Consider the following 15,909-nt stretch of genomic DNA (forward strand, 5'->3'; position numbering starts at 1 on the left):
GCCTAAATCCCCCAAATTCGGAACAACTGACCATGATAGGCGGCACTCTTTGCTTCCTCACTTGAATCAAAGAGCCTGGGCTAGAAACTGCTTCGATTTGGAGTTCGGAAAATTTGTCTAGACCATCAAACTGATTGTTCATTTCGATGCAATTATCAATATTATCCATTTCACCCTTGGAAGAAACTTCGTATTCAGAGAAACGTCCTTTCTTCCATTCTTGCCACGTTTAGTGACAGTTTCAAATACCACTTCTTTGGAAGGAAGTTATGAATTCTGAGATTCACCCTTCCTTTTGTTTGTAGTTGCAACTATGTTTAGTGAATAAACGAAAGAAGACGAGACCTCCTAAGAGGTTTTTTCCCAAGACGGTGTCCAAGAAAGATTACCACCGCTAGCTTTCGCCAACGGGTCCAACGAAAAATCGAAGGCACGCGTCCAAACAAGGATCGTAAAGGGATCAAAATTAGAAAAAAAAAGTACTGAAAAGTACCGTTTTTAATTTTAGCACTGAAAAGTACTGTTTTATTGCTTTAGGTAGTTTGAAAAAAAAAACTTCCAAGAGCAGAGAGAATTCGTGTAAGCACAGCACGATGCGCACTGTCTTAATTACGATTTTTTTTCTATCCCCAAAGATTATCGATGGAATGCACCTGACACGGCAGTCGCGGCAACTGTTGATCAATTTTTGTGGAGAGCAGCTCTACCACCACCTGTTGATTGAGTTTAGTTGTAATGATCAATGCCTCCGGGAGAATATCGACGATACGGTTCGATTCTACCACCAGCTGGACCAGAACATAGACTGGGAGCGACGGATCAAGGAGAACAACGAAAGGCTTACGCCACGGTTCGAACCATGCTCTTCGCTCGAGGGACCAATGATTACGGTTAACAACTCCGAAGATCCGATGTTCCACTCGGTGACGGCTCGGGGCGTTCGAGGTTCCATTCAGACTAACATATTGGGGGTGCTGGCCAGTCCGGTGATACGTCAGCAGACGTTCTACTTCAGTCGGGTGAGTTCAAGGCGCAACTTGTGAATTTCCAGATCAGATGTTATAGGATTCTTTTGCCTTTAATTTCAGCACGGCGAATCAGAGTTCAATGTTTTAGGACGAATTGGTGGTGATGCAGATCTGTCACCTCGCGGTATGAAATATGCTGAACGCTTGGCGCGACAACTAGGAGGACCTGGATCTGCTCCTGACGGCCCCAAGCCTAAGATGGTAAGTGGTTCGACTCCGCTGCAGAACTTCACCAATTACACACCCATTTACATCTTAGATCTGGACGTCGGAGCTGCGCCGAACGATTCGCACCGTGCAGAACATTCCCGGTCCGCGGGCTGCCATCAAAGATCTGAACGAAATCAACGCCGGCATTTGCGAGGGCCTCACCTACGAGGAGATCCAGGAACGCTTCCCGCAGGAGTTTGCCTGGCGCGATCAGGACAAGTTCAAGTACCGCTACCCGCACGGGGAGTCCTACCTGGATCTGTTGCAACGTGTTGACAGTGTGGTGCAGGCGCTGCTGGCCAACACGGATGTGCTGGTGGTGTCGCATCAGGCCGTCCTCCGCTGCATCATGGCGTACTTCAAGGGTACCAAACCAGGTATGGACTCGAGTGTTTAACATATGTCAATCGTAAGTCAAACATCTATTTATTTTAGATGATGTCCCTTACATCAACGTGCCACTTCACACGCTGTTGATCGTGCGTTCTTACGGGTATGACTTCAAAGTAGAAACAGTTCCTCTTAAGGTAGAATGCGTAGACACGTATCGCATACAGCCGAAGGTAGGTAACAAAGCATCATAATTAGTCACCATTAAAGTTCATCCATTGAAACCGCTCATCACATGCGTATCATACATAGTTTGTTTGGTAAACATCATTTCAGTTGAGAACGACGGAAACCTCCCTAATTCATCCACCTATTAGAATTCTACAGTCTACACTGCTGCTTTGTCAAACACTTAAGTTCTTAAGTTATGACAATTCTGATATTTGAACGAACTACTTCAAGATTCCCGGAAAACAATAATTTTTCTACCTTACCGATAGAAGCTCAGTGGGATGTATTAAAATTAAATGAATTGTGTATATCAGCATACAGCGTAAATAAGCACACATGAGAACCTTCACGAAAATTTTTAATTCAATGACAACAGTTTTCATGAACTCAACAAAGAACGAACCGGCATTAGACTGAACCAACAATTACATGATCACCGACCCTTGTTGGTGACCGTAAAACCTTTCAGTGGACATCTTTCTACGAAAAAGATAAAAATGTTGAACTACAATCATCGTCTTCATTTGTCTAATTTTAGAAGCGTTTGGGAGGAAAACAAAAGTGCTCCGAAGAAATTTGTCATATTCGGTTTCATCTGGATTCACTAAACCGCAAAAAGAGGAATCATTAATAGGCTGGTTTTATGAAATTTCAAAGGAAGGATTGATTGTGTCATGCTCTTCGTTAAATCTTATTTCTCAGCTCATGAATGCTCATTATGATTCATAGAGGCAGAGTTGCAGTTCAAGTATTCCTTGTTCTAAACCTTTAAACATTTAACTTTGCAGCATGAGTTAGTCTCATTCCGTTGAGATCGATAAATCCTTTAGTCTCTCATTCATTGCTTAATGAAGGTTGTCCAACTGCGTTTGAGTCGTCTTCGTCTCATTAAAAAAAGTGTCTAAGAAGAAAGAATTGCTCAACACATGAGCTGAAATAATTCAGACTCGTAGCAGAGGTATTGAACCACTTTGAAACTCATACTTAAGTTAGGCGAATTTACTAGAATTTGTACTCTTACTTGTAAAGAACAATGAGCATTAATATGTAAATGATTCCTTCTACGTATTTTCGAATACTCTGAGTAGAATCGTAAACAACAGTATCAAGAGATATGTTTAGTGCTTGGAGATTTTTTATTCCACCTTTACCTAACACTTTACACATCTGGCAGTCTTCCTCAGTGCATAGAACTCTTAACTGTTCATATAAATTTTTCAAAGGTCTCTAAGTGACACTGAGGAAAACTGCAAGTGGTAGTCTAAATACGAGTAACTGTCATAAGGTAATCAATGAAGGCGGAATTGAAAGGTACAAAATATTCAAATCTACTTTTGGTTCTATTCACTCTTGCTAGATAATCCTTTGATTGACCATCGACTCACTTGCAATCAATGTACAATTCTTTCTACACCCAATCGATAAATACTCATGACTCACTCTCAGTTCACCTCTGACTCAATGTACTTTTGAATTGTTCTCGACTTATTGAAGACTTATCGTCTGAAATCCAGATATACCTTCGAATTGACTTTCTCGGTCTAGGATAATCAAAACTGTGATTGTCAATCCGATAGTTCTCATTCAACAGCAATTTGACAAAATATACCAGAGTTTTCTGGAACATTGTTCATCCTTGTTCGTGGAATATTCTCGAACTTTTCATTATTGTCGTATTCGTTTTTAGGAACTCGTTCGTTGATCAAAAAGTAAAAAAAAAACAAGTTCGAACTTGAATCAGGTTGAAGTTGATAATGTGATTTGAATGGGTTTCGATGGGAATTCAAATACGAACTCGACATATCCAAAAACAAGATAATAAGAATGAGAATATGAATGATTAAGAATGTGCGCTTAATATTCGAGGAACCTCCATGAGTCGATGTTCCATGACTCGATATCGACTCATGGTACAATACCAAAACAAAATTTTATAGTACATATGACGGTCCCCTAAAACAGCTTTCCAAAGCATCCTGTTCCCTTCATCACAACAAGTGGTGGAGAAGTTCGCATCACGAAGCAAACATGACAGATTCGCAAACAAGCTAGGTGTGAATAACTCTGCACCCGTCTGCTCGGGAGAACATGCCAAAAGAAGTAGCAACAAGTTCGGGAACGTTTACTCGTAATCAGCAAGACGTAATGTTTTCTGATTGTGACAGACAAATTAATTGTATAACCATCAAATCGAGAGGAAACTAACAGTTTGTAGTGAAAAACGCTTGAAAACCAGAAATCTCGGAGGGGAAGCAGCTTTTTTCCCAAAAGTACAATTGACTCTGAACAGCTCCAAACACGATCACGAATCACTTTAGCTTCGATTACTCGGGAGCACGACAAATGCGAGTAAAGCAGCACTCTGTCACTCGGGAGCATTTGTTTTTTTTTTTTATTCCAGTTCAGCAGAATTGTTCGCTACTTTCCATCACTGATCACAACTGTGATTTTGAAAGATGACAAAATTCGTCAGATTATTCCATTATATTGTTCTCTTGATTCATAAAAAAATTGTAACTTTTGAAGTTTCACAACAGAAAAAAACACTACAACAGCATTAAATGCTATAATTGTTTCAGAGCAAAATAGCATTAAGGCTCCAGAATCCATCAGCAATCATCAAAAATAAAAAAAAAAACAGTTTTTTCGTTCAAATTTAAAGAAATCCTCATGAAAATCTATCATTGCATTACAGATATGAAGAGCTATGCAATGATAGATTTCCATGAACTTCGACTTTGAGTAAAAAAAAACTGGTTTTGAACATTTGTAAAACGATGATGGTTATTTTCTTCTTAAGGCCAGGTGCTCAATGAAGTATGGTCAGAGCAAAAATTTAGGCAATTTGCGATCCTTAGTATCATGCTTGTTGCTGTCGGGTCATGTAGGTAAAATTATAACCATTATCCTCTACTTTTGACATTACATCTCCGATGGGACGGACTCTGCTTCTCAACTTATAAATAAATGATACATGGTAAATTTTGCAGTCCAGTGTCAATCTTTGAAATATGTATAATAACTTTTCGCTTCCAAATTTCATTGAATGCTAGTTAGTAAAATATTTTCATTGAACAGAACGAATTATAGAACAATATGTCGTGAAACAAAGTCTATTGTAAAGTTATGCCTCGTTTCATCCTGCTCTCAATAACTCATTATTCATACACTTTTTAACTTGCAAGATCAATTTTCAGACAACATCGCTTGACTTTATGTGCTCTTTATAAATGATAAGGTACAGAGGGGGAAGTGTATCAGTGGGGTAAGTGGATCATTTGTCCATGTTAAGCATAAAAACTTGAATATTTGTAATGTTTTTGCACCATTACTTTGTTTTAGGTTATATTATCACGTACACACTGATACTACTGCAAAACTGGTACTACACGTACACTAACACAAGCAAACTTGTTTACCGTAAAAATTAAATATTTTCTGTCAATCAAAAATCAATTGTATCTCTGCCTGAAATCAAATACTGATAATTTTTTCAACACGTTGTGGACAATTCAATTCTAATTGAATGAATCATAATGGAAAATATGTGATTTGGTGTGGCAAGAGGATCATTTGGTGCAAATTTACAAGTCCCCCATACTCAATACACAACAATCAGAAAAAATAGAAACAAATTACGATTTGTAGTATATCAGTCCCTCATTTGCTATCCACAGAAAAAAATTTGAATTACATTATTCAGGATAGCTGTGCATAACAATGAAGTTGACTATTGATTTTTCTGTATCCACTTACCCCACGGCACCTTATTACAATTGATGTTTTGCTATGTTTCAAAAGAACAGAACCTCAAGAATTCTCATACAGAAGTTTTAGCAAAATCCTTTGGGGTCATGCACAAATTACGTCACGCTCCGAGGGGGAAGGGGGTCAAACTAAGCATGACAAGCGTCACAAAAATTTCGCAGGACTCATATAAAAACGTGACAAAGGGGGGGAGAGGTGTTAAAAAAGATAAACTTTAGCGTGACATTATTTGTGTACCATCTCTTTCAGTAACTCTTATAAAGATTTCTTTATTGATTGCGCCAGTTTTTCTCCAGTTTTTTTTCCAGTGATGCTCAATAAATATATCCACATTTTTTCCATGAGATTTCCCAACAATTTCAATTGAAATTTTTTTTTTTGAGTTTTTTTAGAAATATTTTTCTAGCTCTTTAAATTAATCCAAAGATTACTTCAACAGTCCCTTTTTGGTATTTCTTGGAATTATGTTGTTTAAGGTTTTCCAACACGATACACAGCATACAGTGATTCTGACAGCAAATCTTCCAGTTCAGTTGTCATTCAAAAAACACACTGAAAAATCATATCTAAACTCCTCAGCATTGGAACAACCAAAATTTCAAAACAAGGTGTCAATTATTATTATTATTTATTTATTATTTTATTTATTTCATTTAATCAGTAACATAAGACAAACGTCTTTTTATAATTGTTACAAATGATTTTCATGTAAAATGGGCGTCACGTCAAACAATTCAATGTTAAATAAACTAATTAAATTATTTTCAAACTAATTGAAGTATTCAATACATTTCCTCCTAAATGCTATATAAATAGAAATATCAATAGAATCGTAATCTTATATTCTTTGAAGACGACTCACGAAATTTTTGCGGAAAAATCAGATAACTATTCAAAATCAATGAAACAGTCATTCAAGTCATCGTGCAAAAGTTTGGGTTCACCCCTCAGTATGATGTATTGTGCAAAAGTTTGGGTTCACCTGAACTTACTAAAACACGAAAAATCTCTGAAATCTCGAACCAATCATGTACGCGCCGTTATTTGCATTCAAAAAAGCTTAAAACTATTAAAATCGGTTAAAAATGGCGGAGATATTGTCAAATACGATGTGCGTGCCGCTCAGGTGAACCCAAACTTTTGCACAATTTGCATCACACTGAGGGGTGAACCCAAACTTTTGCACGATGACTTGACTGACTGTTTTATTGATTTTTAATAATTTTTAGATTTTTCAGTGTGCTTTTTGAAAATTGTCACAACTTTAAGTTAAAATTTAGTATACAAAATTCATAAAATGCGCATGGAAAAATACATACAAAGTAAGAATAACTCTTTGCCTTTCGAATGCGGGTTAAAGAGTTTCAATTGGACGTGTAATCACAGAGATATGGACACAACACTTTGTATTTATTTATTTTTTATGGGGTGAACCCAAATTTTTGCACGGGAGCGTATATGCATTAATACTGGGGTTTTGCCAGCAGATAATCCTCCAGAAATTCCTGCACTATTCAAAGATTCCTTCAATAAATTCTACAATAATTCTTCTAACAGTTTCTTCAGAGTGTCCGCCAAGATTTTTTCGAGAATTGTTTCAGCAAGAGTTTGCACAATGACTTTCCGTGACGGAGGCCAACCACATGGCCACCCTTCATATTTAGAATATTATCGCTTGTCCACATTTAAAAAAAGTTCTCTAATTTTGAGAAAGCATAGTCATTTGACAAAACTAGGTTGACCTCTAGGCTACGAGCCTACAAAATTTACATTGCTCGTGTTTGAGCAAAAGTCTAGAGTTTTTCATGCAATTTGTAGCATCACTTTACAATTAGTATAGTTTTATAAGCGACGGGAAGTATTGTTGTCAATGTTATAGCAGAACATCTCTAGGCCAGGTAGGATAAAAGTCACATAAAGTTCGTTTTAAATCATATGTGGTTGTTAAAGAAAATGTTTCGATTTGTTTATTCCATGTTCTTTTTTTTAAGACACCGACACGTTACTGCTTCCAGTGGGCATTTTGCCCTTTGAAGGAAGCACCACACTAAACAACGGACTAGCATACAACGCCTAGTGGCACTGACGAAAAGTTTTCCGGACGGAAGCGGGAATCGAACCCATACTTTTTGACTCGATACGGATAAAACTGGATGCTTGGTAAAACTAACCGCACGGCCACGAAACCCACGATGCTTATACTTTGACGGCAAAATTTATGATTACTATGAAGATGAAGTTCTAGACGTCCCACGAAGAGTTTGGAGATTCGTCTCATATCTAACCCGCTGATTGTTCTACCAACTTGAAGTTAGAGCAAGTCCATTTATTTCCCCTTTTTCTTCTATTACATTTTCAAGCTGAACTCAATAGCTAAAATTTCAAAAAAACAAAATTAGTCCAGTACCTGGTTTCAATATGGGCATAATTTCTGGAGTATGGGAAAACGGGGTAAGACCGCCCGCCTAAGCAACTTAATTCATATGTCAAAATCAAGAATCAATAAATACTTTTTCGACGCCGCATTTCAAAAACCTTGGACATGATCAAAAAATATCACAGGTGTTGTCATATGTAAAAAAAATATTTGTTTCTTGAAGCTTGAAAAAGTGATTTCTCATCACGATTATTTTTAGCGACGGAGTAAAACCGCCCACCCACGGGGTAAAAGCGAGCACCACAATTTTTGTACATAATTTTGCGAAAAAATATATCGGTTTCCTATGATTCTAAAAAGTATAATGTTTTATAAATTCTACATTGAATAACGTGGATATAAACCGCCATTTTCATGCTAAACTGAAGGTGGTCCGTCTTACCCCGGCGGGCGCTCTTACCTTGTCTTCTCCTAATATCCAGAATGACACACAGATAAAAATATTTAAATGGCAATGTTGTGTAACGGATGTTCAGTAAAAAATGAGAATGATTTCAATACCTTTCTTTAATTAAAGTAAACAGCGTATTTTTTTCTCTCCAAGAGAATTGCTCTCTAGACTCCCTAAAAATGGGTGACATGTTTCTTTTCGCTCGGGTACTGTCATTTCAATCGAAGATGGCGTCGAATCCGCAAGAACTCCGCGAACGTGTTGTAGGGTTTTAAGGGTTTACCGTACGAAAGAAAGAAAGGAACCCGACTAACTTATTCCTGTGCCGTCCCATTGAGGATTTTTTCGGCTTCCTCAGTGCCCTTGTGTACAAAAATAATTGGCGGGCCAAGGATACGAAGCAGTTGACCACGAGGATCCGACAAGATGGACGTCAGTGCCGTCCAGCGCTCTTGTGAGAGCATTACGACTAAGTTGCGTCATATGGTTTATCATGGCCTTTTCTCTAATACTCATTGACGGTTTTCTGAAGGATTAACATTATGATTTTTAATTAACAAAAATGCAGAATTCGCTGAAAGTTCGGTTCGATTATCGCGTATGGAAAGTATGCTTTTTGTCGCTCCCAGTGGCTCGATAAGAAAGAAGCGAGCAAGTTGGTCTTCGTCGCGTCGGTCGCTCTGCAGTTCAGTTCGATTGTCGTGCTTTTGAAAGTGTAGATTCTTTCGGTTTAAGCGCGTTTTTTTTATATATTTGTTTCCTATGGTTGGTAGTTTAGACCGTATGCGTTAGGTGTGTTGGTGGTGAAACTGAAATTGATCTGTAGCAGACCTATCGACAATGGATTATCAATTGATGAGCTCGTTTCATGCTTCGATTCCAAATGATACGTGATAACGGTATAAATGTTACGATACAAAAAAAACAATGGTTGTCGTCACTCCAATTGTCGGCATACTCTAATTCATCATTTACATAATACATATTACAAGACACATGCCTTTTCCTCTGTTTTTGTATTTTCGAAAAAATACTTTGAATGGTTTGGCACAATAAGTATTGATGTTCTCACCACAGACTAAAAGAGATCTATTTGGGTTCATGTTCCATGAATTATTTTACCAATTGAATTCATATGTTGTAACTCTTAAATCCTCCATACTAACAAAGACTTTCCCTGCGATAATCATGGAAATGTAGAGGTATATTCGATTTCCAATAATAATGGATGTCATTCTTTCATTGCTTAAAGACTGTAACACATGCCGTAACATGAAAACACAACAAATATGTCATATTTTATATTTACAAATGCTTTGAACTGTTCGTCACCAGTGGGGTCGACATATTTGAAAACCAGTTTTTATATGTGTCAATAGGTATTTTGTAATTGAGGTTACATGAATCGCATCACTTACCAAGGCGAATCCAGATTGTGTGGCTTTTTAATCCTCCCCAATATCAAAAACTCCTTCCCGTGACAATCATGAAGATGCAGAGGTATACTCGGTCTTTAGCAACAATGGATGTCACCCTAACATTCCTTCTCTTCTCCCGATGACCGTAAGGACGTGGCCGGTTCCGTAATTGACTTTATAATGCTTTGAATTCTCGGAAATGTATACTGAAGACGGTTAGCTACTCCCAAGCTCCGTCTGTTAGTTCCTTGTGCAATTTGGATTATTGTAGTAAATCACGGACTAGCAACTACGAATTGTATGGTCCACGGTGTGCTGGGACACATGAACTTGTATGAACCTCCGATTTTTTTTTTCATTAAAAGTTCGCGTTGGTAGACAAGAAAAGCATGCGATATATTAAAAAATCTTTCATCGGCAAAAATTTGAAAAAAGTCGATTTTTGTGATATTGACTTCTTCCTATTTATGGGGTTCATAGAACAATAATAGAGTTACACTAATTTCGATGAATTTCAACACTTAAAGACCAATTTGACACATCATGAAGCCATCATGATAAAAGGATCTAAATTTAGCATATTTTTACATACACCCACACAATATGACCAGTCCATGATGGTATGCCGTTTTTTACCAACTTCACATTTACTGACCACACATCAATATTATCAATATTCTCGATTTCTCTAAATAATTGGAATTATTGGGATTAGTTATTCTAAGAAGTTAGGAATTTTATCAAGATAATAGAAATGTTATACAAATATATTATTGCATACAGCCATTAGTATATTATAGAGCACTACACCGTTTTAATTCAGTCTGTGATTTTGAGTTTTAATGTTTTAATGGAAGATTGATGGTGTACTTTCTACAATATCACAGCGTTAATGCATTCTCATAAATAATTTATCCAATCTCCAAACTAAAAACTAAGATTTTGTTTTTTATATTAGTTATTATGCATCGTTTTGTATTTCATTTGTCGGAAGTAGTGCGCTTCACGAGAACAGCATGCTACATCTGACACTAAACAAGTGTTGCCAGTTGAAATATCGCTATTCGGTTTCGCGCCAGATATATTAAATTCGCGGTGTTTAGCAATGTCCTTCATCGTAAAAATATCTTTCGAGGTCTACCTCAAATTTTCAAGAGCACAAATATAGAGAACGAATTTGATTTGAAAACTTTGGGTTCTTAGTCCTCAACTGGTTTAAATAGTTTTCACATTTTATCAACACTCATAATGTCAAGTAAAATATTCACCAAAATATGTTTATTTCATGAATCACATGTACCATTAACATAACTAAAAAAACCATCACATCCAGTCATTGTCAAATTTTATTGAGAAACACAAATAAATTATCATTCACCTGATTTTGTTTCGTGTGTTTCGTTTCGACAGAACTGCTCGACCAGTCGCACAACTGCAGATGCTCTGACCACGGTTCCGGCCCACTTCGATACACCTCTAACACAGCAAATGCCCACCACGATTAGGTAAGCAAAGTGCCCTAATCGACCACAACCTACAACACAACCAGCGACAATAGCGCAAATACAGAAATCACAGCCAAGTCAGACAGAACGGAACTAGAAAAGTGACAAGCAGAAATTAAAAATTAATTAGATCACACAAAAAAACAAATCATCATTATGTATTGGAGAAGTTTCACTCCAATTGTACGATGCATTATTATTGAGCTATTGTATTGCTCTTTCACTTGGTTGACCCGCAACAAAATTTAACCAAAAAGAGATGTGAACCAATCCAAACCAATTAACTGTCGCAAAGTATAAATCAAAATTCCCGTTCTTCCAAAAATGTTAAATTAACCTTCGTACAAATCGATTGAGTTGAGAGCACCGGTAGGAAAAGCAGCTTTTGGTTGGGTACCAATGCATCGTCGTATGATATTATACTTACAACTGGAATGTTAAAACAGATAAGACTATAGGATGCGTGAAAATTGAGCGTAGGCAAAGCAAAGTGATTTAAGAAAAGATTGAAACCAAGTTGAGATGGAAAGATGCATTTTATTATACAAACACAAACGCTAAATCATATAACAAAAGTTGATTTTTGTAAGCTGATTGAAAAAAAATATTTCAAACAAAAAAGATTAAAAACGTAAGGCACATACACACATGGAAGGTAACAAACATTGTAGAATAGCGCGCGTTAAGAGTATATCAACGTCTATTTTTAAGCTATAACCGTTGATTTTTTATTTGTAGAAAACACAATTACAAGAAAAGGTCAATCCTAAATAAACAACAATAAAAAAGAACTAAAAGAATAGTATGAAAATGAAGCAAGAGTTACACAAACGTGAGAATGTGTCCGATTTTAACTGAAACGTATCCGAAGGCCATGGTGAACACATCCTAGAACCGCATTGATAGGCGTGGCATTCCTTCGTTCGATTCTACCGTCCGTCGTGCGTGAAATGTGGCAAAGATACCAAGATTTCCCTTCGATTTCCTTCTGATGCTGGTTTGAAAGAAAAGAACGGAGCTAAATTTGGATTTGAGGTGATGCGATGCACCAGCGCATGCAGCGGGAGTTATTTTTAAAATGAATATAGTAAATTGATTACGAGATAGATCCACTCACATTGGTCTTCGAATCGATTTCCAGTGAATTTATTTGGTAACATTCAATTTCAATCAAGACTAGCCTGTTATATTATTTATGGACATCAATAATAGTGGTAAGAGGCTGCCCATTAATTACCTAAAACAAATCTGAAGATTTCTTGACGCCCTCTTCCCATGGTGAGATGTTCTATATGAATATAAAAAACAGTTTGTATGGCGCATAAGAAATATAATTTATCATGTCAGTCACTTATGTTTTATTTGGAATCATATCAAACTGTGCCTCATATTTTAAGATCTAGCTCTAGAAGGCATGGATAACCGAGTGTGTAGCTCATTGTTTTTAAGCAAATGCCAGGACCAAGACCAATAGAGTAGGATCTTCTGAACATTGTACCATAGTTAAATAACGTGTAAATACATTCGATTTTTACAAGGGGGAAATCAGCAAACAGACGTCTGAGAAGGAAACTCTCTAAAACCAGCCTATGCACTGTACATGAGAAATTCTCGCTAAATTGCTCAAGTGGTGTACAGAGTGCACAGATATTACCCTTGGCCTCAGACCTTATCTCCCCGGACCCTCCTTACAGTATTTCTTCGGGGAGGGGCCAGTGCATATAGTACAACACGTGTAGCAGAAGTAGCCTTGGCAAACTGCTTCTCATATCCGACTTAAACAATGTTACAAGGGACCAGCCTCGACAGGGCTGCAGCCAACTCTTGGTCGGCGCTCCATAGGCGCTGCAATTCTAACATAATGTGAGTGACAGCCGTAGTTACTGCATTGCAGTACTCGGCATCCGCACACATTCTCTGGATTATATTGTCCAGGGACGGGTCCCCTCCGCATGTAGCGAGCATGCGACCTCTCACAACAATGAAACAGGGGCAATCGAACACGACATGCTCTGCTGTTTCCTCCACACCGGCACAATTGGGACACGCAGGAGATTCTGGGTGCCCGAACCTATGCAGGTACTGCCTATAGCAACCATGCCCTGACAGTAACGACGTCAGGTGGAAGTTCACTTTTCCATGGTTTCCTTTTTTCCATTCTGACACATTTGGTATTAGCAAATGGGTCCATCTACCTTCAGTGGAGTTATCCCATTACTGTCGCCAACCGTTCCTCTTTACACGCATTGTGGAATCCTCTAGTACCTCATTGGTTGAATCATTGAACATTTTCCTTGATGATGAGCCAAATGGGCGTGATCCCAGCTATGATGCATACGGCCTCTTTAGGAACTGTTCGGTAGGCGCTTGCCACTCTTAAGCACATGATCCTATAAGTGCTTTCCAACTGCTCTAGGGTTTTGCTCGTTCTAAGCGTTTTTGACTAGATTGGTCATCCATACCTTAGTATGGATAGTGCCACACCTGTCAGGCGTTTGCTGCTAATTTTAGCAGAACTCATCCTCGAAAGCGCCGCTATAGCCGTAGATGTCCTTTAACAGGCATATTCAACGTGACTAGCAAACCTGAGCTTGTTATCGATCATTATCCCAAGATGCCTAAGGGATCGCTTAGACTCTAAGGTGCAATCACCTACCGAGATAAACGCTCGTTGTTCGGACTTGCGGTTGTTGACCACCACCACCTCAGTATTGTGACGGGTCAGTCCTAGTTTCCTAGACTTCATCCATTCCACAACTTTGGAGATAGAGTGCGCTGCCGTCAACTCTACTTCCTCCAACGAATCTCCATGGACCACTAGGGGAATGTCGTCGGCAAAGCCAACAATCTTAACACCCGTCGGAAGGGGCAGCTTCAATACGCCATCGTACATCGCATTCCATAACATCGGGCCCATGATTGAACCTTGAGGTTCTCCCGCAGTTATTTCAACGCTTTTCTGTCGCTCCTCTGTATCATAGAGTAGAATCCTACCATTAAAATAGCTTTCTACAAGCTTACACAACTGCACCGATACCTTGAGCCGGTGAATACGTGGGCTATCGCTTCCCAGCTTGCGCTGTTGAACGCATTCTTTACATTCAGAATAACAACCGCACAGTAACGGATGCCGCTCCTTTTATGCTCGATTGTTGGACAGACTGTCCGCACCTTCCGTATACGGTACTAGCCTGTTGAGGATCGACCTCTCCATCAACTCTCCCATCGTATCTAGTAGACAGATAGGTGTAAACGCCAACGGGTCACCTGGTGGTTTCCCCGTCTTTGGTAGTAGCATCAATTTTTGTGCCTTCCATACATCCGGGAAGATTCCTTCGTCAATGCAACATTGAATCGCGCTTCTGAACATGTATGGATCCGCGTTGACTGCCGCTTTCAAGGCAACATTCGGGATACCATCGAGTCCCGGTGCCTTATTTGACGCTAATGATTTCACGACTTCTGCCAGCTCTTCGTTCGCCACCCTCGCCACTTCTTCTCCTTCATCTGCCGAATTCGTCGCTGGGGGGCATGGGCTTGTGGGATGATGCGGGAAGAGTACATCGATTATCGATCGCAGCAATTCGGGTGACTTCTCTCGGGGCCTTTGAGTTCAGCCATTACCACTCTGTAGGCGTTACCCCACGGATTCGAGTTGGCACTCTGGCATAGACTATCAAAGCATGCCTGTTTTTGACTCTTGATTTCCTTTTTGAGAGCTAACTTTGCCGCGTTCTTCTCTTTGTACTTCTGTGCGTGCGCGTTGCAATCTTCGTCTAGCTGCTAGCTGCTGAGACCTATCCGCCACCCAGTGCGGTATGGGTCCGATAGTAACACCACGTCGGTCTTCGTTTCCTAGACTGACTGCCAAAGCAGCTAATGGATATGGTAGAGTAAACCTGGGAAGAGAAAATTATCAATAAACGTCAATTTCATAGAGTACCTACCATTCATTTGCTATCCGATTTGATAGCTTAAATCCGCTTGACTGTTAACAGTTTTAAGTTAATTTAACAGTCAGGCGGTGAATCAAATGGGATAGCAAATGAATGGCAAGCACTCTATAAAATTAACGTTTATGAATCATGTTCTCTTCCCAGGTTTACTCTACCACACTGGGCTGCATCACAGTGGTTTAAATTTAACTATGTTACTTCCGTTTTGGCTGCTCTGATACTCCGCTTGTGCCGGACATTTATGTTCGCCCGTTAAGTGTCCGTTGTCTGCTCTGTCGACATATATTAGGCACTTAGCGATTTGCTTACAATCCCTTGCCCTATATCCTTCGGTGCCGCATTTCCTGCACATCTTACTTCTGGACAATTGCAGTTCCACGACTTATGGCCCTACCCGAAACATATGAAGCAAACTTCAGGAGGCTGTTATATGCTCACCCGGAAAGTCGACCAGCCTACTTTGAGTATGCCCAAGTTCTTCGCTTTGTTGGTCTTTGCAACCAGCAGCCTGATCGCCGCCACCTGGGTGCCCTGCGGGCCCTTTCTAAAGTGGATGGCTGGCTACGTCGATGTTACACTGCTCTTTGAAGGCAGCCGAGACCTCCACTGCAACGGTAACCTCATCAAGATTTTTA

General features: G+C 39.1%; 1 protein-coding gene across 4 annotated transcripts in view; it reads left to right on the forward strand.

Annotated features, from left to right (window-relative positions):
* Positions 1-12,143, forward strand: part of LOC5566513 (6-phosphofructo-2-kinase/fructose-2,6-bisphosphatase 1) — a 399,659-nt gene extending 387,516 nt beyond the window's left edge. For all 4 annotated transcript variants that reach the window (XM_021845463.1, XM_021845462.1, XM_021845464.1 and 1 more), the window contains 5 exons: positions 636-1,019; positions 1,089-1,229; positions 1,288-1,615; positions 1,674-1,801; positions 11,224-12,143. In XM_021845463.1, coding sequence (XP_021701155.1) covers positions 636-1,019; positions 1,089-1,229; positions 1,288-1,615; positions 1,674-1,801; positions 11,224-11,322 — 1,080 coding nt within the window. In that variant the 3' untranslated portion in view covers positions 11,323-12,143. The remainder of the gene's footprint in view (positions 1-635; positions 1,020-1,088; positions 1,230-1,287; positions 1,616-1,673; positions 1,802-11,223) is intronic.
* The last annotated feature ends 3,766 nt before the right edge of the window (positions 12,144-15,909 follow it).

This window comes from Aedes aegypti, chromosome 2 (assembly GCF_002204515.2).
Source record: "Aedes aegypti strain LVP_AGWG chromosome 2, AaegL5.0 Primary Assembly, whole genome shotgun sequence".
Lineage (NCBI taxonomy): Eukaryota > Metazoa > Arthropoda > Insecta > Diptera > Culicidae > Aedes > Aedes aegypti.